This window comes from Rhipicephalus microplus, chromosome 10 (genome assembly GCF_043290135.1).
Source record: "Rhipicephalus microplus isolate Deutch F79 chromosome 10, USDA_Rmic, whole genome shotgun sequence".
Taxonomy (NCBI): domain Eukaryota; kingdom Metazoa; phylum Arthropoda; class Arachnida; order Ixodida; family Ixodidae; genus Rhipicephalus; species Rhipicephalus microplus.
Genome location: NC_134709.1, coordinates 40,252,024 through 40,276,482, shown reverse-complemented (window position 1 = coordinate 40,276,482; position 24,459 = coordinate 40,252,024). Strand labels below are relative to the sequence as shown.

The 24,459-nt window shown below is 44.1% G+C and overlaps 2 protein-coding genes across 10 annotated transcripts in view; one reads left to right on the top strand and one right to left on the bottom strand.

Moving 5' to 3' along the window:
• The window catches only part of LOC142774218 (uncharacterized), a 114,015-nt gene extending 91,989 nt beyond the window's left edge, over positions 1-22,026 (bottom strand). The window contains exons 1-4 of the mRNA XM_075874613.1: positions 21,988-22,026; positions 21,782-21,933; positions 18,237-18,574; positions 10,895-11,000 (exon numbers count right to left, since the gene is read on the bottom strand). Of these exons, the coding sequence (XP_075730728.1) occupies positions 10,895-11,000; positions 18,237-18,574; positions 21,782-21,933; positions 21,988-22,026 (635 nt within the window). The remainder of the gene's footprint in view (positions 1-10,894; positions 11,001-18,236; positions 18,575-21,781; positions 21,934-21,987) is intronic.
• Positions 22,027-23,721: 1,695 nt separating this feature from the next.
• LOC119181751 (histone-lysine N-methyltransferase EZH2-like) overlaps positions 23,722-24,459 on the top strand; it is a 124,969-nt gene continuing 124,231 nt past the window's right edge. For 4 of the 9 annotated variants that reach the window (XM_075875519.1, XM_075875526.1, XM_075875525.1 and 1 more), the window contains exon 1: positions 23,724-23,946. In XM_075875519.1, coding sequence (XP_075731634.1) covers positions 23,876-23,946 — 71 coding nt within the window. In that variant the 5' untranslated portion in view covers positions 23,724-23,875. Of the gene's footprint in view, positions 23,947-24,459 lie in introns of all 9 variants that reach the window. The other 5 variants (XM_075875518.1, XM_075875520.1, XM_075875516.1 and 2 more) reach the window with 3 other exon arrangements.

Genomic DNA, 24,459 nt, shown 5'->3' with positions numbered 1-24,459 from the left:
AACCAAGCATTGCAACACTACTGAAACGAGCACAAGTGCGGTGACGTCTGAACGTGGGTTCACACTCATCACTACAAAATCCCGCCAAACCTGATGTTTCACTTCAACCGAGAAAGAGCATCATAACTATTTTTGATTAGAACGATGACATGCTGTGATTGAAGCTGCTTTGCTCTTCACCCATTCGCTGCATGGTGAAATAGTTGTGGCCGTCCAGCGACTCGCAGGTCTGTATTTGCGTGACATGACTTGTCGAAAGCACCACTAGTTCATGTCGCCATGTCTTACGCAAGGCAGCAAATTGGTGTAGCATGCTTACCGATGCGCAGTTTGTACGAGTCAATATGCCATTGCACATTCCAATTTTCGCTCGGTAACGTACACAAGTCGTTCCCACAAGCTCTTCAAAGTACGACGGGCAAAGCGCGTGCACATTTCCTTACGCCATATCAAACAAATGATGCCGACAAGCTCCCAACCGACAGTAAGCTGCACGTGCAGCCTGACTCAATGTTTACAAACATGGCGGTCGCTCACTTTTCCAGCCGAAAATCACGTCACGTGCAACTAATGTGATGAAGAGAATCACCGGTATTGAAGCTTTTTAAACTTTTTTTTCCAGAAAAAGTGTCTAAGCTGTACTGAATTTGAGTTGCACACTTTTCGATTTGCTTTGCTGTGTCAATAGACAACTGTGCTTGTAAAAACAGGAATTCGACACTTAGATGTCTTATGAACTTAATCAAAACATACGAATGTCAACAACTTCACGGTTTCAGGAAAATTTGATCGCTCCTTCTCCTCACATACTTCCTATTAACATATTTAAGAAAAGCTTAGTACAGCTAAACAAATGAGTTCTCAATTCTACATATAACCCCACGCAGCTTTCACTGGTTACCTTCATGCAAGCAGTCTTACTACAGCTATAGATAGCATGCTGCAAATTTTAATGGTCCGCATGAGATACCGTTAATTTTAACAATTACACTAAGCAATGCTACAGAGCAGCACACCTACTAAGCATAAGCGGCGTGCAGCCTTGACACCTTTCAGAATGAATTTTATTAACAGCTAGAAATATAGTGTAAATATTCACGCTCAACGGAAATGAAAACATGTGACGACAAAAAAGAAAGAAAAAAAAGAACAGCGGTACGCACAACTTTAGGGCCGCAGTACCAGTAAACAAACGAATCATAACGTAAATACGGCACACAATACAGAAATAGGGTCTTGTCCAAGGCACCATAGTTCACTAAACTGAAACCGCGGCAAAACGATTACACAAATTTTACCTTTCGGACATGACTGCTCATTACGGCGAATACGAGCGGTGAAGCTGCCGCGGATCGGACGACGTGACAACGAATGGGTGCCAAAACACAGGAATATTAACACGAAGCGATGAAACGCGCTAAGGTGCTGAAATGTCACGCAGGGCCTGCAACCACATGCTTGCCGTGATGTAGAGAGTGATTTCAGCAACGCGAACGAATATCGGACATCTCTACCACCCCGTCTATCACACTACACAGAAGTCGCCATATTGCCTGGTGATCACAGTTGCCAACAGGTTTGATAAACTGCGCTGGAGTTAACGCGTACGATCACAAACTCTAGAAACATCACTATCCACGATCAGTCTTTGAAAGGTTATTTATTTTCAACATTGGGAATGCTTAGCATTCGGCGCCATTCGTCAGACAACCAAAAATTTCACTTACGCTAGTTTCGGTTTCAGCGCAAAAACAAATGAAACAAAAAAAAAAAGCGCGGACGTATGGTGCCACGGAAAAGTGTGAAATAGGGGTTCAGAAGGGTACTTATCTGCCGCCTTCCAAATGACCTCAGATAAATAATGCCAGATTTAATCACTTCGATGATGAAGCAAGATGTCTGAGAGAAAACGCACATAGTTTAAGAAAAAAAAAAGTCACAGTTTCGTCGCAAGGGCGAGGCAATAGGAGTTTTAGAATAGCGCACCGCGAGCACTTGCGGTGTAGTGCCTAGAAGAATGTTCGAACGCGAACCGCCCTTCGCGTTCGAGACCCTGCGAAGTGCTGTGAATAGGTCGTGGTCACTAAAGCAACGCCCGCAACACCTGCAAACGTTATTAGGGAGTTTTAGAATAACGTTTGCAGGCACTGCGGGCGCCATATGAGGTTTAGAATAGCACTTGCCCCCCCCCAGGAGAAAGTCTAGAGACTTTCGCCCTGACCTCAAACCTAAATGCATGGAAGCTACAAACAGCACCTCGCGGGCCACGATCGCCGCACGCCATTTCGGATTCTCTGCGTGCGGGACGCGAACACGGGCGACTCGCGTTACGACGCATGCACAGTGGCAGCGACTACATCGCGAGGGCTCACTCGCGGTGCGCTATTCTAAAACTCCCTAGTGAATGTGACAGCAAGAATTTGGAATGTAACACTGAGAAGGGCAAGCAGATCGAAACGTGCAGCGCGCTGCTCACGCACAAATGACGCACGAAAACAACATACACAGGACGAGAGCGAACTAACAACGTTTACCTAACAACGCGCCGTTTACACAAAAACGAGGCACGACACGTAATCACAGACAGAGTGCGAACTCGCAAGTGCCCCAGTTGTTACTTCGCTGTGTTTGAAATGCACACTATTTTCGCAAACGGCTCTTGTCCAGCGAGCGAAGTGGTCTTTGTGCGACCAGGAACTAAACGCAATCGTTCCGGTCAAAGCCAAAGGCACGCGATTCTTTCCACCTATATTTATTTATTTATTTATTTATTAATACTGTAACCCTCACTTGAGGGTCATTACAGGGAGGAATATAAACACAAAACAAAAACAATACACAATGACAAAACAGGCATTACGTTTCATGTTGCCGGTAGTACAATTCTAGCGAACACTCCAACTCTTTGACATTTGCGCTAGTAACAGCGTACTCTGGAAGTCTATTCCACACTTCTATACTATACGGAAAAAAAGAATTTTTAAAGCCATCCAGACGCGTCCAAAAAGGCCTTATTGGGTGACTATGGTTCAACCGAGCTCCTCGTTTGGGTGCAGGTTGTATGTATGTGTCTTTATTTATTTTGATTTCGCCTCTTATAATTTGAAACAGGAGTTTTAACCTTTGCTTTTCGCGGCGCACTTGCAGGGGTTCTAGCGCACATGATTTTAACAAATTTGTGACGGATTCTGTCCTCCGGTACCGCGAGCAAATGAAGCGCACTGCTAGCCTTTGAATTTTTTCTATTTTATCTCTCAGTGACAGCTGATGAGGACTCCATACAGAAGACGCATACTCCAAAATAGGGCGAACAAATGTCTTATATGAAAGTAATTTGACATCTCTAGGGGCATCTTCGAGTTTTTTCCTCAAGTAAAACAACTTCCTGTAGGCCTTTGAACACACCTCCTCAACATGAGTGTGCCACCCCAAATCGCTGGTAATAGTCAACCCCAGGTATTTAAAGCTGTGTGTTCTGGTCAGAAGGCTATTTCCGATTTTATAATCATATGTGAGTACGGATTTTTTCTTAGTTATATGGGTGAACGTAGTCTTTGAAAAGTTAATTTCCATCCCCCACTGGGTGCACCAATTATGCAAGGCTTGCAGACAGCGATTAATTTTGATTTGGTCGTTTGCGTTAGTTACAGGAGCGTAAATTAAACAATCGTCTGCAAAAAGTTTGATTTTAACCGGGCTTTCGACAACTACGGAAATATCATTTACAAAAATTAAAAACAACAAAGGACCCAGCACAGACCCCTGTGGGACACCAGACAGTACTTTCAATGAACTAGATGTGCAATCATCTACACGTACTTTTTGTTGACGGTTCTCCAAATACGCGGCTATCCAATTTAGTATATCTGAGCTAAGTCCTAGTTGCTGAAGCTTAAAATTTAATTTGCTATGAGGAACTTTATCAAATGCGTTGGCGAAATCTACACAAATGACGTCTATTTGTTGTCGACCTTGGAGAGATAAATAAAAATCATGAACTGTTTCTACCAGTTGAGTAACAGTTGACAACGCCTTCCTGAATCCGTGTTGATGGGGATAAAAAAACTCTTTTGACTCAAGAAAAATAATAATGTGCCTTGCTATGAAGTGTTCTATGATTTTTCAACACAGAGAGGTCAGTGAAACGGGGCGATAATTGTTCACATGAAGTCGATTGCCAGCTTTGTATATAGGCTTTACAATTGCAGTGCGCCAGTCTTGCGGTAATGAGGATGTTTCAAGAGATTTTCTGAAAATGATTGTTAAATAAAAGGACGACGATTCGGCATACCGTCGTAAGAATTCACTGGGAATTTCGTCTGGTCCAGTTGCCTTTTTAGTGTCAAGCCCTAGCAAGTGACCGAACACCCCTTCCTGCATGATAGCTAAGGGCTCCATTGCGCAGGCGCGCGGGCAGGCCTGGTCAGCATCCACCTGATCGGTTTCATCTCTAGTGAAGACCGACTGAAAGAACTGGTTGAAAGAATTTGCTATCTGCAGTTTTTGCCTCACTGTCTCGGGTCCAATTTTTATCTGTTCAATTTCTTCTTTTTTATTCTTCAAGTGAAGCCAAAATTTTTGAGGGGAAGACTTAATGAAGTCAGCAAGGGTTTCGGTATAAAACTTTCGTTTGGATTCTTTTAATGCTGTCTTTAACTGTCCACGCAATTGTACGATTGCTACCGAGTTCGTTTTGTTTTTCCGCATGCGTTTTATTTTTCGTTTGATATGGACGATTTCCCGGGTTATCCACGGACTGCGCTGTTTCGTTTTCTTTTTACGAGTTGGAACAAATTTATCCGTACAATGCTTTACAATGATTTTGAAACGTTGCCATAACTCTTCTACAGATTCTGAGACAGAAGCAAGTTCAAACTCATGAAGGGACAATTCTAGATAGTCAAGTATAGACGTGTCATCGGCCCGTGCAAAATTTTTAATCTGAACCGGGATAAATGGCCGCTTCTGCAGCTTTGCGTCTAGTTGGATATTAACAGTTATCAGCTTGTGGTCCGATATTCCCTCTTCGACCGATAAAGTGCTATGTGTCACTCTGCGTGATAGGAACACTAAATCAAGCAATGTTGCTGAATTAGCAGTTACTCGCGTATTTTCTTTTACAATCTGTGTTAAGTTATGAGAGAACATTATTTCCAACATTTTATCACCACTCAGAGTATCTATATGTCCAGGTGTGACACTTTCCCAATTTATATGCGGTAAATTAAAATCACCAGTCAGTATCAACCTCGTGTTGCCATTCTGAAATCTGCACAAGAAACTGTTCAGTTGATCTAGGAAATCAGGCGTGGTACCAGGGGGCCTGTAAATTGCACCGACAATAAAAACCACTTTTTCAACGAATATTTTGCACCAAACCGTTTCGGAGAGGGAGCAGTCAATTCTTTCTTTCGTAATAGGCGACTGCACAAGAATGGCCACTCCACCACCCCGTGAATCCCTATCCCACCTATGTACAAGATATCCGGGGGGAATAATACAATCGTCGGGAATTAAAAGACTCGACCATGTTTCGGTTATGACAGCAATTTGTGGGCTATGTGACAGCAACAAGAATTCGAGTTCCGTGACCTTATTTACAATGCTACGAGCATTTAGTACAAGCAGGCGTAGCTACGATTTTGGCGCGGAAGTGGAAGGGGAAGTGTTTGACGTAGATGCGGCATTGGAGCGGGTAGCAGGGGCAGCTCTGCCATCCCTCTTGCCTTTGCTGTTCGAAATCTCACAACGCTCATTCTTGTTCTGATCCCAAGTGTAGAGCTTATCGTTTATTTTGAGCTTATCGTGATTCAGGGAAACCTTCATACCGCTATCACGCTCAGCAGCCGCACTCTGCCATAACTTCCTCCTCACTTTCACTGTTTCACTCGCATAGTCATTACTAATACTTATGGGACTTCCCTTCAGCTTCGGACAATTTTTCATCACACGCTCCTTTTCCCGGTAGTCATAGAATCTCATGATAACTGGCCTAACCTTCCCAGGCTGTACCTTTCCCATGCGATGTATTCTCTCGATCGTCTTAACTTCTACATCAAGTTTTTCCTTAAATATCTTGTCCACGACCGAAACCATTAAATCAGATTCTGATTCTATACTTTTTTCAGCGAGACCAAATACCAAAAGATTGTTTCTCCGGCTTCTGTTTTCGTATTCTACCAGCCTTTCCGCCTGCTGCCGGACAGTAGCTTCCAAAATATCAATTCTCAGGTTCATTTCATGGATTAAAGCAAGCGAACTGGTTAGCTTATCTGTTTTAACGTTTACTTCAGATATTTGGTCTCTAATAGCATTCAAATCACGTTCAGACTTGGCCTGGTTTTCCAAGATCGTTTGCAAGAGCTCTTGCGTCGTAGCAGGCCCGGGGTTTTCCTCGACATCTCCCGACATAACAAGCATCATCACAGCAGACCAATAGTCAATTATAATACAGTAACATCTTCGAGGGCACGGCAGGATCAACAAGCATAAATCATCACTACGACAAGAAGCTATTTCATTGCGGTAACCAACCTGCAAAAGCAGCAGCAGCAGTTTAGCCATGCTGTCGTCCGCAGGCCGGGTGCCGTGCCCTCTGAGGCGGTTCATGTCTCGTTGCTCCTTATATTCCGTTGCTGCAGGTGACGTCACTCGGGTCGGTAGATTATCGGTCTTTCCAGGTTCCAGGATTCCGTGGGGCGGCAGGAAGTATGCATTTCCATCGTCGCAGTTCGTCGTCATTGCAGTCAGACCAAAAAAACACGGCGCAACCTGCAAAAGCAGCAGCAGCGGTTTAGCCATGCTGTCCGCAGGCCGGGTGCCGTGCCCTCTATTAACTTTTAAGTTTCCACGAAAAGATAACCGCGCGCATACAAGCATCTACCCACCCCCCCTTCGCGGGGCAAAGTACGCGTGGGAGATAAGCGCGCATTGGCGCATTGTGAAAAGCTGGGCGCCGACCGCGGGCGGTTTTTTTTTTCCTGGAATTTTCATATATGTAGATACAAATACGGTGAATGACAGCGGCAGCAAAAAAAAAAAAAAGACCAGCCAAGATTATGGCAATAAAGAAAAACGCATTCAAAGCTTTTCGTGCTCGACGTGGTGGGGATGGGTGCCATTCCCATACACATATAGACCACTTGTAGTGAGTGCGTCTTAATGGAGGGGAGAAGAATATATTTAACAAAACATGAAATCCGGTAAGGTGATAATGGCTTTTGGGAGTATTGCGTTAGTATTCTTGAATGCCCCTTGACTCAAAGTCAATGGGAGCTTCTTTTCCGGCGGAACGAGTCCCTACATATCAGAGATAATCTGTAGTGATCACTAGGAAGGGCAGCATCAACTTTAGTCAAGCATCAGTGCTCGGCTCGTTCAAATGAAGGACTAAATTCGAGTCAAGGCTTCTTTAAGAATACGAAGGTTAGAGCACAAATTTCGTAATTTATAATAATGAAAGGCACTACCTTTATTGGGGCTTCACCAGCAAATGTAAATGTGTGTGCGCACACACACACACACACACACACACACACACACACATATATATATAAGGGAAAGAAGTGTATACCTAAGGGCTCGATTTTCTGTGTTTTGACACAATAATAATGAGATCTAACAGACAATAATGCCAAGGAATGTATAGGGGAAGTTATTAGAATCAATGTAAAGTAAATAAGAAGAAAGAAAAGTAGGTGAAAAAAATAACTTGCCATGAGCAGGAATCGAACCTACGACCTCCGAATAACGCGTTCGATGCTCTACCACTGAGCTATCACGGCGGCCATTCCCCCAGCCACTTGATTGGGTTTATATGGGAATTTAAACGTGGAAGTGTCAGTCAGCGCCACCGGTACCCATGGTGGCGAGTGTGGTACACTCTTTTTATGAGCCTGTGTGGCGTCACGTAGCACGTGAACTTATTTCGAGCTGGCAGCTGACCAATAGTCCCTCGTATACAACATAACGGCACCAAGTCTGCCAGTACGAGAATGAATTACGTCTTCATAAAGCATGTGTGCAAAGTGAGCGCCAAGCGTTGAGCTTATCAGGATTTCGAATTGCTCGGCTACACTCTCCTTATTTCCACTTGCGCAATCAAAAACTAACAAAATGCAGCGAAATTACAAGTTTATCGTGGATGATAATCTTGCGAGACGCAAGGAAGAATGGGTGTGGCGGGTGGCGAATGCATGGCAAGGCAGGGGAGAAAATAATTTACAATTCATATTTCTCGTCTATGGACCATGTTCGAGTATGCGCCCTAATCATGTCACTGTTCTTGCGTCACGACGGACGTCAAAAGAACTTCAGAAGCTGTTCTAGGGTTCTTACAGCATGTAAACACGGAAACGAGAGCAATCACAACACCGCAAATGACGTTCTCAGAAATCTTAAAGCTGCAGAAAAGATTGATTGATTGATTTGTGGGGTTTAACGTCCCAAAACCACCATATGATTATGAGAGACGCCGTAGTGGAAGGCTCCGGAAATTTCGACCGCCTGGGGTTCTTTAACGTGCACCCAAATCTGAGTACACGAACCTACAACATTTCCGCCTCCATCGGAAATGCAGCCGCCACAGCCGGGATTTGATCCCGCGACCTGCGGGTCACCAGCCGAGTACCTTAGCCACTAGACCACCGTGGCGGGGCAAAGCTGCAGAAAAGAAGGTGAAGCGATGTATTTTATGCCCAGATTCCCCGCTTGGCTATAAGTTAGACAAACAGCGGCGCGCCGCACATTATTGTGAGACGGCGGCGGTGGTGTGGTCTCTCTCGGAACTTCGGTGGCGGCACGAACGGCGTGAGCAAAAACAAGCGGCAACGCTGGCGTTCACAGCATGTTGAGTTTGTTTGTGAGAAATAACAGGGGCACACGCTTCCAGCTTTAGTTCCTAGCATGCCATAGCCGCATTTGCAGATTAGAAAATTGCATATTTCTCGCAAAGTGTTGCTGGCTACGGCAACGCATTTTTTTGTCTTGAAGTTGCGTCGTCACGCCGATAGAGATCCGCTGTGGTCAGTGGACCAAAGGGCACGCGATGTTGTTACTTTATCTGGTCAATCGCATTTTGCGAGTGTGGTCTGCGCGCCTGGATCTCTAATCTAAATTGATTGATGAAGCAAACTACAGCTGGCCAACGTGGCCTCCATTTCTCATTGAAATTAGCGGAACTGAGAAAATTTAGAGGCTGATCAGGCATTTTAGTGCAGAGTGGCGCAAGAGTTTTGGCGCAGTTCAGCGCACAAATAAGGAATGGTATCAAATTGACACAACTGGTGCAGCTGTTGGACCCCTGTTATATTGAACACAGGGCCACGTACTGTGTCGCTAGTCGCTCCTATGGCATTGTCGCACACACGCCACTCAAAACTATCTTACAACCGCACCTGAATTGAGTGACGACAAGCTCCGAGTCCGAGAATGACAGCACCTCAGCTTCAAGTTCTTATGGCGACAATATAATGCGTCAGCCTGAGACATCCGTAAACGTTCAGGGGTTGCTTTTGTTTACGACCTGGAGTGGTCTCCTCTGCCACACGTGCGTACCTGCTGACCTTTGGGACCAATCTTAGAGATACTCTGGTCATATGCAAGGTCCACACGTTGCTAGGGCGCAATGTGCTACCACCGGCTGCAGAGCTTCTTCTTACAAGACGGCCGCCGGAGCAAATCTCGGCCCTGCACTACGGAGCGGCGCGAGACGTTTCAAGATTGAACGCGATTTTGTTATTTCTTCAATACTACCTGTGAAAATACAAAAAAAAATATGCTTGGATAGATATAATGAAACGCCAAACTATGCGGGGAAAAGTGGCTCATGAAAAGAGGTGATGCTAGACATTCATTGTACATCTGATCTATTGAGAGATATTTCAAGTTACGGGCATACAAATACATTAGAGCACCCGAAGGCTCTTATTGTAAAACGAACAGTTATTGACAAATGTGCACGAGTGCACCTATGCATCACGAAAAATTAAGCAATGCTTCCCCACATGACACGAGCAATGAAGCAGCACCTTGGTGCACATTTTTTTTTGTGTGTATGTTAATAAAAACATTGTGAAGAATTTCTATTAATTTTTATACACTTCCTGGGTCCTTCATTTTCAAGAAATATATTATGAAGTTTCTTTGTTTTCAATGTTTTAGCACATAAGTGTTTCTTTATTGCATTACTCACCAGCTGGGAACCAAAAATTACACCCTTTTCACATTTTTATTCATTCCAAAATATTTTTGTTCCTCTACAAGATATATTTTTGAGGAGGAGCATTTCATTGTGCATAATTTTATATACTGCAATTCATGATAGAGTGCTTGCCAAACAGGCAATGCTGAGACATATAAAAAAAATAGTAATTTTCTCGTGGTAATGAAAGAATTAACACGCACTGACATTGCACAATACACTGGCCTCTACCACTTTGGCTCCATCAAAATGTGACCACCATGGCTGGGATCAAACCCAGGGCTTCGAGTCAAACAACATTTTAAAGATTTTTTAGTAAGCAGTCTATGCTAGCTTAGATGAAAGCAATGAAATAAAATAGTGAGAATTTATGAATTGTTTTTACATCTTGTTTCATTCAAACAAACCTGTTGCAACAAGCCTGTTGCAGGAATCTAATAAATAGAGATCTGGAAGCTCCTAAGTGTAGTGCCATTCGGTAATGATATTAAGCAGCTAGATTACAGTACCTAATACTATTTCTCATATCTACATCCTGAATTATTTTGGGATGACCTGTAACAAGAAATATGCCATTAACCAAAAGCATGGTCCTCTAAGCTTGAAGGTAAAAACATGGCTGGCCGTGGAGCAAGTAGAGTAACTGGCCTATCTGCAAACATTTCTGTTGACAAGTATTGTGTGTATGCTCACCCTTTGTTGCCATTCCTTGATGTTTTGCTGTGACTGTCACCAGATCCTTTCTGGTCAGCATTTCCATTTCTCTTGTTAGCCACAAATGTAGAACCTTCAGTGGCCTCTGTCAGGAGAGAACCATAAAGGAGCTGCACCAGCCTGGCACAAGCATTGCAAATGTCTCGCCTCGTGACCACTCTCACATGTTCTACAGGCACAGTCAACTTGCTGATCCTTTTCTATTTGACCCATTAGATGGTTTATTGGCTTGTGTTAGCATGACTTTGTGGCCTGCATTCTAGGCCACACCAGCTGTATTTCAATGCGGACAAAATGCAACACCAGTATACTTATTCTTAAAGGGGCCCTGCAACACTTTTCCAAGTAATCTTCGAATGGCTTCATTAGAGAGCTTATTCCCTCACAAATTTTAAAGTCTAGGAAGTACAAACATGGTTACATGGATTTGTTGAACGCTTCAAGCTATGAAGGGGATGGATGACAAGGAGTCCTCGACCGCTTTATCTGCTCTTCTCTCATTCACAACCTCATATCGGACATGGACACTGAACCCGCCAACGGGTGCATTGGTAAGCGGAAAAGGCACATCACTCCACTTAAGTCTCTACACCTTTCTGAGGAGATTCAAGCAGCCATCAAAACAGCCCAAGCGTATTTCGAGAAGCAGCTAGATAGCCACTTCAACTCAGTTCACCAACTACTAACGACGCAGTACGAGGCCTTCAACTCCTCGCGCATGGACCTTGCTGTTTTCCCTTCAACAATGTCCCTTCAATCACTTAAGGAGACAATCAATACCCTACACGCTTTCATGCTCGAGAGCATTTGAGCAAAGCCACCACGTTACATACCGCCTCCGCCAGCCGACATACACAATCGCAAGCTGAAGAAGCTTCTGTTAATGCTAATCATAGCCGACTGCTCTATTGTAACTATTTGAAACGGGAACGACCTTTCACAGCGGACTGACCAGCTACTGCCGGACCTCGACAATGTCACGGCCTCAATCACCACTACGAACAGCCATACGGCGACTCACTGCGGCCTTGCTCACTTGCAGGCCGCTCATGCAAGCCTCACCAACTGCTGGAAGAAGCAATGAGACAACAGTAGTCTTCAACGCCGAATCGCATACCTTGACCGGTAAATCGTAACGCACATAACCACCCTTTCACCAGCAACGGGAAAAGCTCTGCACGGGACTTTCCAGTCAGCTGGGCTGTAAGCAATCATGGCGTCTCCTACAGCATCTTCTCAACTCTACGCCTGCGATGTCTGTCACCCAGCAGAAGCTGCAGCGCGTGATTTGGGCCCATTCCAGTGGCACATCATCACTCATGAAAGACCTGGCTGCCAAGTAACTCCAACCCTTGCCCTCTGATGCTCCCTCCGCCCTTTCTGAGAGCTATTCTGTGTCCTCCAACCCCGAACAAGACGATGACATCATGAAAGCGGAGGTTTACGCAGCTCGACTCAAGTGTCGCACCAATTCTGCCCCTGGCCCTGACTGAGTCCCCAATAAGCTTCTTCGCAATCTTCATGCCACTTCGGTCATCACCCTTACTTTTTTTCTCAATCACTGCTGGTGCTTTGGCAATATCCCGAAGTCATGGAAGCAGACGTGCATAGCTTTCATTCCGAAACCTGGCAAAAAGCTCGCGATCATAAATCTCCAATCCACCTCTCTTACCTCCTGCATCGGCAAGCTCATAGAACAAATAATTCTTGCTCCCTTGCAAACACACCGGACGCCCACAGGCTCCTTCCCCATACTATACTTGGTTTTCATCCTGGACTCTCAATGAAAGACGTTCTCTTGCAACTTCACCACGACCTCCTGAGCTCATGCACTTTCTCGGACACGAAGGCCCTTCTCAGCCTCTATGTTCATAAGGCGTTTGACCAAATCTTTCATTAGGCTATCCTCACTGAACTTGGAGTCCTAAACCCCGGCACTTGACTCTTCAACTATGTTCACTTTTTCCTCACTGATCACACTGCCAAACTCCATTGTGGGAAATCTTCTGTCTCCCACGTTCGCTCTCATCTCTCGTGCTACACCCCAAGGCTTAGTCTTATCACCTTTTCTTTTGAACCTCACTCTCCGCTCGCTACCCGAAAAGGTAGACTGCATCCCTGGCCTAAAACACACCCTGTATGCGGATGGCATGACTTTTCGAGTCACTTCTGGTTCCAGATTGAACAAATCTTGCAATGCGCCACCGATTTTGTGATGAGCCATGTGCACAAGGCTGGTCTAACCTGCTCGGCAGCCAAATCAGCTCTTGTCATATGGTCCACCGGCCACCACTGCCACAAGACACCCCGCCCCACACCACCATCGTGATTTATGCCAACTTTACCCCCGCGCCCGTTGTCCCACATCTCCATGTGCTGGGGTTGGTCTTGCAGTCCAACCGTCGCAACACTCACGCTATTGACCAGCTCACGCATGCTAGCTCGTGCTTGAGTGCAGCGTGAGGCTATGTGCGAACGCGATCTACTCCGCCTAACTGACGCTTTTGTCACTACCCATCTCACCTATGGCCTGCCTTACACTCACCTCCTCAAATCCGAACGCGACAAGACGACAATATTCACGTGCTCATCCGCCGAGCCTACAAGACTGCCCTTGGTCTTATCAAGAGAACGTATCAACAGAACACCTTCTCCGCCTAGGGGTACTCAACACCATCGACGAGTTGATTGAAGCCCAACGTACTGCTCAAGTGCAGCTACTTTGTAGTTCACTGACTGGTCGTTGGTTCCCTTCTACCATCAGCAACGACACCTCTGCTCATCCACCAGACCTGGTCCCACTAACGCACGCAATTTGGGCAGTTTTCTGCATTAAGCCACTACCCAAGAACATGTTCGCAGGCCACCATGACACCCGCCGCCAAGCCAAAGTGGCCATGCTTCGTAAAGAAAACGACAACCACCCAGCCGTCTGCGTGGATGCAGCTCATTACGCCTCGCATCACGGCACCTTTGCCATCGTCTGTGTATCGCCCTCCTCACCGCCGCACGGGAAGACAACGGCCATAGCCACCACCGTGCGCACAACCTAGGCTGTCAAGGCAGAGGAGGCGGCCTTTGCCTTGGCTGCCATCTCCACCAAAGCCAGTGTAGTACTTTGTGATTCTAAGCCCGTCATCTCAAACTTCGCCCGAGGCCTTGTTACGCCTATCACACTGCAGTTCCTTCGCCCGCTCTTTCTGCGAGACGAACTACGCCACATTAAAATGGCCTGGGTCCTCACCCACTCGGGTGCGGCAACAAGTCGGCTCACCAACATGCTCGAGGATTTGTCAACCGAGTGATGGGCTCTTCAGAGTCAGACGTCCTGGTGCCCGAACGCCTGGTCACCTACCATGACATCGCCTAACACTATCGCCTTGAATGGTACGCCGACCCATCCCCTCATGATAGCCTCCCCAAGAGGTGCCAGATCGCTTGGCGCCGACTGCAGACCCACACCTTTCCGTGGTGCCCCCTTGCGTACTCCTATATCAACCTGGGCGTTATTGATTCACGCTGTTGTCTATGTGGAGGTGTTGCATCGCTCACCCACATCCTCTGGACTTGCTCGGAGGACCTGCTCCCCACCAACCAGATTTCACCAGCCCTCTTCAAGGAGCAATAGGAGGCACTTCTTTTCAGCACAGACCAAGACGTCCAAGCACAGGTCCTGGCAAGAGCTGAGGATACCATCGAGAAGCACGGCCTGGCAGCATACATAGCCTGCTGAACCTCCCCTTACGCCTACACCCCTGATGAATAAAGTTGTTGCTCACTCACTCTGTGACGGCCGTTCTTTACTCCATAAGAATTCATTAAGGTACCGATTAAATTTATCAACTAACAATTATAATGCTTTCATGAGCAAGAAGTACCATCAATCGCACTGCAGAACCAAATTTGTAATTTTAGTTTGTCAGTAGATTTCTTTTCGTCCGCGTGATGCTGGGTTACTGCCCCTGCAACCTTGAAAGGCCGGATAGATGCGGCCATGTGGAGGTGCAAAGAAGAACCTGGCAAGCAGAGATTGATTGATTGATATGTGGGGTTTAACATCCCGAAACCACCATATGATTATGAAAGACGCCATAGTGGAGGGCTCCGGAAATTTTGACCACCTGGGGTTCTTTAACGTGAATTCAAATCTGATGGCAAGCAGAGAACGTACTGGTGTGCAGCCCCTATACAGATATTCCTTTTACCCCTTTGCGCATACCTGAATGCTGTGCATGCCCAAAACTCCCCAATATAGCTAACTGAGACACACGAGCGAGCATGGCCAAAGCATGCATCCTTGGGCACCTTCTCACTGCTTTTTGGAACAGCATCCACTTTGGTATCGCTGTTCTGCAAGGGTCGATCGAAGCAAAAATCATTCGCGACGTCACAAATCGTCATGCCAACCCTAGTCGACGCTATGTATGACTATGAGGGCAATACAGGTCTTAAGGCATGACTGAATGTGTAGTTCTAGTAGACGAAATTTTTGAGGAGCAGCTGAGCCCAATGTCGCTCTTTTCTGTGGAGGAGTGGTCTGCTGTGGTGCGATCTGGACGTGACTGCGAGGAAGCGCTCCCAGCGCTAAAAATGGCGGGCCTGCCTGACAATTTGAATTGTGCTACATCCCAGTGGTACAAATCAATAAAAGTGATAGTTATTAGTCCCTCAGTTGCGTTTTAGTTCAAGAATCGCTACTAAGGGGTCGATAGCTATTCTATGCAAAAACCTTGACACGAGTAAATTTGATGTCAGTGCTCCTTTAAATAAACAAACAAATAAGAACAAACCAATTCACTCCACCCCTAACTGCACTCTGCAATTAAGTGCTAGTAAGGTGTGTCATGGAAATATCTAGCTACAAATTTATTATGTTTGGCCAAGCAGTAAAGTAATTCATCCCACCACGGCTTATTATAAAGCTTATAACCAATCACCAACTTTTAACTGAAATTTGCACTTAAAATAAGCAAGTAGTTCAGACACAAGAAGAATTTATACCTGCATTCACTGTTATATTCAATCGACCTAGTTGCAATGTTCTTAATTATCTATAGCTCTGTAAAGCCTAAACTTGCACCTGAAGAAATGGTGAAGGGAACAGCAGAAGAATTTCTTTTTATAAGCGCAGCCCAATTCTGGCATGAATATCTAGCTTCGAAAGTCCTTAAAGAACAAGCTGTGAGTGGTAGGTCAGTATTATTTTCTTTGTGTTGCTGCAAGTGCTGTGCCAATAAAATAGAGCACCTTAAAACAGCACTCATGACTAACTACATTTACGCTTTTTTTTTCGTACTACTATCTATATAATACGAAGATACCCTTTTCAATGCTAACACAGATGGCTAAAGAAGCATAGCCTGGCCCCAAACGTGTATATCCTGCTCTGACCTTTAAAAAAATAAAACTTTAATTACTACCACTTTTAAGGTAGGTCACCACCTTGAAAAACCCGTTTTCATGACACAATAAATTTTTTGGATTCGGCATTTTTAAAACCCTTGTCTATTCTATGCATAACATTACTTGTCTATTCCATGAAAATACATAACCCTTGTCTATTCAAGAATATTTAGGACCAAGAATCATGAAATTATCTCAAGCCGTTCGAAAGTTGTGACCATTCTTTGAATTCTCCTTGGATGCACTCGAAACCGAAAGTGAAGGTTTCTAATTTCACAACATCTGCCATATCGTCATCAATGTTTTTTGTTAGACATGTAGCGAGAGGCAGAGAGATGTGAAGGACCTCGCCACTTTATTTTCCAGAGCCAAAGCAGGGCGGCGGCGCCTGGCAGCTAGGACACAGGCAGCCATGGCCGCTCTACTTTCATCCAGGACAATAAAGTGGCAAGATTCCACACGTCTTTCTGCCTCTCGCTACAGACATATTCTGTAATGCTAAGTTGTCAACATAGATTCTAAAGATTGTGGGAAATAATGTTGATTTATTTTTAAATGTCTACTACACATCTACGGCACCATTGTTTGAGTTGCGCGCATTCTTGCTCGGCTCTCTATGCTTTTGAGTACACTACCTACACCTTTTGAACTTTGTTTTGGCCTTAAAAAATAGAGTTCTAGTACTCTGTCACAGATGGCAAAGTATAGAACAAAAAGCAAGCATCAATGCAAGTTAAAAAGTGAATATATCAAGCGTGGACCTGCTTTGACGCACGCACGTAAATGAGAATCAGCTGGAGATGCAAAACAAGCTAGAAAAAAAAATATTTGCTTCAGATCAATCAAAAGGAGACTGTGCCACTTCAAAATATGTCCCAAGCTATGATACTGGTGAAATTTGCATATATTGACGTTTTTACTATATGAACACTTGATTCTAATTTTTAAAGCCATTTTTCTCAGAACATTATTTTTGGTAACCTACACTTATGCAACAATTTTTCTTACTACACTCAAACCTCATTATAACAAAACTGAATCTTACATGAAAATATGTTCGTTATATTGCAACACTAGTTTTCATTAACTTTGTTATAATCGATATTTCATTATATCCAGATTCCTTATATCGAGGTTTGAGTGTATTTCTTTAGAGGTAGAGCTGTGCATTCAAGCACAATACAAAACGAGCAGTAACTTTTCATACCATGGCTAATTGTATGCAACACAAACCTGTCAAATATAAAACTTTTCAGTCAATGAAGTTTTTCAGTTTCACCATCAGCAGCAAAATCATGAGCCAAGAGCCAGGCAATCAGAGACGTCGTTCAACATGTGCTTAGCATCCTGGAAAACCAACAGCCAAAAGCAGTGCCCCTACGGGTTTGATGCGAGACAGCCAAAAGCAGTGCCCCTACGGGTTTGATGCGAGTAGGTAGCTGTTCCGGGACGTCCCAGGACCATAGAGTATTGCTTAATTCGCCTACCTCTTACCCCTTCATGCCGGATCGACAATAAAGTTGTTTCACTCACTAAGCCATTTGCGATAAAGTGCCATAACTTAAAGATGTGATGATCATAGATGTACCTGCTAAGTTGCGTTTGAATCACACCAAGCAGTTTGTAGTTGTGACAGTTGGCGCAAAACGCATACTTTGGCACTTTTTGATTTCTACAAATTTTAATTTTATTTTTTATATCTTCAGCAGCTTCATCATTCCGAACCGTAAATTCCCCTAAGCCTTACAAGCCAATACCATAATTATTACTTCTGGACGAAACTGCTGTGAAAAATTTTTTTTTTAAGGTGGTGACCCTACAGTGAGCGGAGCTAGGACATGCAAGTACTAAGGTGCAAGACGGGTTCTATTGTTATTCTCACTCTCCCCATTATTTGAAATACAGCCAAAGGCTTCACCTTTGGCAAGCTCCATGCGCTTTGAGGCTTCCTTACTGGTTGGTGGACTCTTGGAAGTTTTGGCTGCCTTCTGATGGGTGTGCTTTGCCAGGGCGTGCTCAGTCCACTCATTGTGGCCCAGTGGTACAGGAACAGCTTCTTTTGAACATGTTCTTTTGTTTTCTGCACTTTCATTCACAGTAGTTGATGTGGGAGCCTTCGCTTTGCTTCCATTTGAGCTTTCTGCATCCTCCTCTTCAGTACTATCACTCTGGGTGGTTTCAGAGTCTCTGTGACGGTAAAGGATGACCTCCTCCCGGCGGCCACGTTCACAGTCACGTTTCAGTTCCTCTGCATATCTGTACAGGCCCATAAGTATACAGTATTCCATACAGTAGTCACAACGCATCAATGCTCATGACACTTGCCAAGGAGTGACACCAAGGGCTGTGTGGAATGCGAAAGTAGAGGTTTCTAGAATAACTTTTGATTACTTCAGTTAAATTAACGAAAAGTCAGTATGTCCAAATTTATCTTTTTTAAATTTTCCTTGCAAAATGCATACTTATTAGGAGTGACGTCAAAGATGCTTATAATTATATTCAAGTTGTGCACTGAAGCTGTGACTGATGCACTGACCAAGTGGCAAAAAAGAGAAAACCATAAGAGTAGCAATACGAAAGCACCGAGGTAATTAGATAATAATCCAGATTCTATAGTTTCACATCTTCTATGGTATAAACAGCTTCCTTTCGAGTCGCTGACATCAAATTAACTAACACCAAAATACAGTAAAATTAAGTTATTGTTGGCATTAGAAACAGAAGTGCCATAAACAAATTTCTTAATGAAATGTGTAGCAACATAACATACCGAAATGAAAACTTTATTGAAGAAAAAGACTTTTCTTTACTTATAGTGATAAGGCAGATGCTTATTTATAAGTGTGGCTACAGCAATATTTGGAAGACTCGTAGAAAATGTATTCAAATGCAGCCAGTAAGTAGTAAAAGTAAGCTAGAACACATATTTTAAAATATGTAAATATTTATCTATTTGTACATATTGCGACCAATTCGACATATGGCAGAATTGATTTGATTTATGGGATTTAATGTCCCAAAACAACCCACACTATGACAGACACCGTTATAACAAGAGTGGGTGTACAAATAATGACAAGCGTGTGCAAAGAGATTAATACAAAAGAACCTATATATATATATATATATATATATATATATTTATATATATGTTCACCACCATAGCATATACTAAAAGAGAGAGTTAATGATCAGACTTCACCATGCAATGAATTCCAATACTGAGTCATGCAGGGGAAATACTGTTTTTGGAATCCTTAGTGTGTGGATAGAATACTCTGATGTTTTTAAGGTTTAAGGAAAGGTAGCCTGAAATTGGTGTCTGGTGAGCAGACATCAAATGAGAGGAACCTGAGCGGTGACAAAAGGAGCTTTCAAAAAAGAATCTTGAAATATTCAATGTGGTGGTATCTTGAAAAAAGCTGGACAATTAAAGGCCAGCTGCAACGAATATTTACTTACACGAAAACGGCCATAGGTATGTAGTATAGATACGGTAAGTTACGAAAACGAGACTGAAAAATCTTGCAGTTGCATATTTATTTATAATTGGTGCTCTAATTGCCAGCAAGCAGACGACACGGAGCTTTAGTGGTGTGCCCAGGCATATCGAACAGAACCGGATATGACGAATACTACAGAGCGTCGCCGCGTCGCACCTTGTAATCAATCCTCCCTACCACTAAATCGCTCTTTCCTGCATGACGCCCGTTCGCGAGCGGCCGACTTGGAAAGATTTGCAGTACGATCCCAATGCTATGCGTCGCCATAGACTGCGCTAATGAAGGAATTTTGAAAAATGGCGGCCAAGCCCACCTCACTTGTCATGTCGCAGTGCACGTCACTGAAAGTTGTAACCAAGGAAAGTTTAACCCACTCTATGCCTACTTCACATCCCTATTTTGTGGAAGAGGTGATCGAGCTTGTTGTTGGCATGGCCGAGCTTGTTGCCATCTTGCAGAGCAAGACGAACCCACCAACACCGCTGGTGTCGGTGGTTTTTTCTGCTCTTCTTGCATTACAAGACAGCGACTTGCCAGTAACGTAAGCAGTACTACTTCTTCTTGCTTCCTGCGTAGGAGAATCATCGAAGTCTACATCACCGGATAGCGTTGTGGCGTTTGCGAGATGCGTCAACAACCGGGTAACAGCGCATCCATCCCGCGTTCACCCCGTGGTAGATGGCATAATCGGCGGCACAGGGCACGTCCTGTGCGAACGACGCTGCATTTCGGCGGCAGGAGAATTTCGCTTTCTGTAGAAAGCGGACGCTGCAGTGTGAACCAGGGGTACGTGGCGCGTCCGCGATGTGCGTGCTCGAGGAGCGCGGAGCAGAAGATTTTTCTGTCGTTTACGTCACTTCAAGTCAGCCGTAATGGCGTCGTTTTTTCTAGTTTTGGTCTCAAAAACGCCGTCATTTTCAAGTTTTTTTCTCTAAGGTAAGGGCTTGTATTTTGAAGGTGACATTTGGCAGGCAGCACTACCTCTAGCTAGTCTACCTATATATTAACTTTTTGTGGAGTGCCAAATTTCGTTGCACTTGGCCTTTAATCTCAAACGAGAAAGACTGCAAATAAAACAAGCAGCTTTCTTCTGAACTTCTGAAATTATGCACAATGTCATTCTTAAGTTGGATGAAACAATATTTAGTACTCCACTAGATCAGTGTACCTTGTGGCAATGTACAAGGTATGATGGAGATAACCAAGTCTTTTTTTTTTTTTTAGCTTTACAAGAGACAATCTATATACTTGGGCAAAGTCAAGGTGGGTTTTAAAAGTAACTCCTAAATATTTGTAATGCGTAACTCTGGTTTGTGATACATCAATGATATTGCGGTTGAAAAATGACGGGGCCTGCCAGTTAGGAAAAAAAAAACTGTGTAATTAGGATGGCTCATTGTTACTATTTATGTTACGACCTTTTCATTGTGGCTTGCCCTTGGAGATATTATGGGATGCCAGCTTTAGCACCCATTTTAGTTCGCGAATGCATAAGACCTATACTGTGCACCCTATTGGCTTTTCACATTGCATAGCTCTTGCAATGATCACTGAATCGCACAATGATGAGAGTAGGTGACATCAGCCACTGGAAATGCAAAGAAAATGAGGTGTGCATGCATACATCCCCTCCTATAGCACAACGGTGACTGAGTTCATGCATCAAAAAGACAAGTGTTGAGTGTTCACTTTCATTGTGCAGCTAAAAGAGGGCCCCCATCTCAGTAGTTTGGCAAAAGCACAATTTTGTTTCACTCATTAGGCTTTGCCTTCTGGCACTGCGATTCCAAGTTGAATTGGGCCGCCACTTTTTCCCCTAATTTCTCACAATTCAGTAATGCTTACAGTTTTTCTATAACCATAGGCATTAATGTAAGATAATATGTGTGCATATATCTGCAATTAAAATAGTATTTAAAACCAAACTGGTGTTAGTGCAGAGTGGCTGAAGAAGCCTTACCGTCGATCCCTCTCCCTTGTTGCCGAGTCACGCGAGTCCACACTCCTTTCCCTAGAGTCTGTGCTCCTCTCACGTGACCATCTATCCCATGGGAAGTAGTCCCATTGCTTTGGCCCGTCTTGGGAGTCGCACGTCTTTTCACCGGTCACATCCTATGGCGGGGGGCTCTCGTTTCCCAGTTGAAGACAGTCAGGACCTCCACCTACTTTTTGTTTTGGTGCTTGTTGATCCTCTTTATCAGCCATTATTAGAAGTCTGAACACTGCACAGGATATCCTGCTACAGTTCAGGCAATCCTGAAAACAGACAAAACTTAGCGGCTCCAAACCCTTCGTGCGTGTGAAATCGAAATAACGGCAAAAGAAGCCAGCTCGCGTATGAACATTGTGCGGAAGCACCAAAAGTAAATAAAGTGAGAACTTTTTGTCGTGAAATGGAACTGCGTTCACACAAGATTTCACAGACGGCTTTCAATTCAACGACTTAATATTTTCAATTCCTCGAAAAAATGACTCGTGCACACACACTCAAAGTATAAAAATAATCATGTAAAATTACAACAAGTTTAAAAGAGAAGACGACATTACTCAAAACGAGTATTCAGAATGGATTAGGCAGTTCTCGGGATCTTCGCAGCACACAGCTCACGTATGATATACGGCGCCATCACACGCGTCTAGCATCAGTATTGATATTATGAAGGTCCGGCATGACTAAAATAAGCGCATAAACAACATAGCTGACGCGGGCAAGCGAAAGCTTGACCCGTCGCGAAAGGTTATGCGGAGCAGAAGTAACAGCTTACCAAAAGAAGAAAACTGAATGCTACATTATGCACCACACAATTCGTTAAATTAAGCACCGGCGCGCATCAGCGCAACCACATATGAATACCTATGCGCCAAGCACATGAAGGAGGTAAGTTCCTACAGCAATAACAAAAAAAGCGTTAAAAAGAGCACGACGCTACCTTGCATATTCTAAGCAAGATTACGCTCACGTCCACCACGTAGATTAACGACACTAAATGTATCGTGCGTCCACATATAGTTGAAAGAGGGAACCAAAGGAAACTCTACTGACTCCAGCACCAAGAATGAGTAAAATTTGAACAGCAAACAAACGCAACCAGCGTTGCCAGATTAGGAAGAGGCTCCAACGCCATATGTCATAAATTTTTATACAATAATTGTTCTATAAAACTTTATGTCATACGCCAAGCAATATTTCACCAGTTTTCACCAGCACTTCAATCAAGCAGCTAAGACGTCATTTTTTTACGCTTTACTGCACAAAAACTATACAAAAGTGTTTTAATTATTTGCAGCAGTTTTATGTCATAATATTATTGCAAAGAAGTGATTGCACTGTTTTTACAAAAACTCACTTTGTCATGTACAGCACCGTTATGGTGGAATTTGACCGAAGGACGCCAGGCCAAGGAAAGTATCAAGTTCTACTCTTCGCCGAATTATAGCCTTCAAGATAATAAACGTACGACGCCGCTTGTTTTTCATTTCGGAGGTCACTGTGCGCCAAGGCGGTTTTGACCGGCGGCGGCATCGGCGCAGCCGCGCAAAATGATCGGCGCCGGCAACGCTGAAACCGAAACAACAACTAAAAAAATAAAGCTACTTTTTGTGTTTTTATTTACCGGAAATTTACAACTTTTACCAGTGATGTCTAAAATAACAGAACGAATATGTAAGAGAATTGGCAAATGTTCCGTAAAGGTTTTGTTTTTCAGCATACATATTGAATATATGCTCTTTCAGGGCGCCCCGTTTGGTCACACAGCTAACACTGTATCACAAGAAATTTTGTTTCTTTCTTTTTACTCTAGTAGCGATGCTGTTAGGTATTGTGCCTTATTAACTTACACTATGTGTTGTTTTCAATTCCAATTTTTAATTCTAGAACGCTAGTTCTAGAAATGTTGCCGCCGATTCCGCCATATTGCTCAGGGCAGAACGCGGATGGGCGCATTCTATCGTACGTGGCTTTCGCATTGTTTTTGTGCTAGTAAAGTTGGGTGTGGCGCCTATAACCGAACAAGACGGTCTGGATGCATCTGTGATCGCTTTCGAGACGACGATGGTGCGCTCTTTGGCAGAGTTTGGCTGCGCAAATCGTGTAAAATGGACAACGGGCACAACTTACAATGTGTAAGTAGGCATGCTTCGCTCGCTCGCTTTTTCTCGCATATTTTCGCGACTACGACTGCATTCGCGAGTAAATAGATTTTATTTTTGCGCCCGGGTGCACGGAGACATTTTGAATAACTTTTGTACGTTTCAGGATTCCAAAGACGTCGTACTGCGCGGTACATGAGAGAAACGTTCTAGAAACGTTGCGTAAGCGTGCGCTCCGAGGCGAGAAGGTTAAGCGCCAAAAAAGAATGACGACTTATGTTCAGTGCACATGTTGAAGCAGGCTGCTTCGATGAGATAAGGTAAATAACGAGACGACGGGCTTGTAACATTACTACCGTGTGTGCATCGTTTCCATGCGCACTTACAAAAGCCAGTACGTGGGTGTGCCTCGTTTGTGAGTGCTTCGTTTTTGAAAGGTAGTTAATGTAGCACCGGCTCTGCATTTTGGTGATTTTGAGTTTCTTGTATCTGCAAGAGCACTACGCTCTTAATGCTCAAATTAAGAGCGTCTCTTAATGCCTCTCT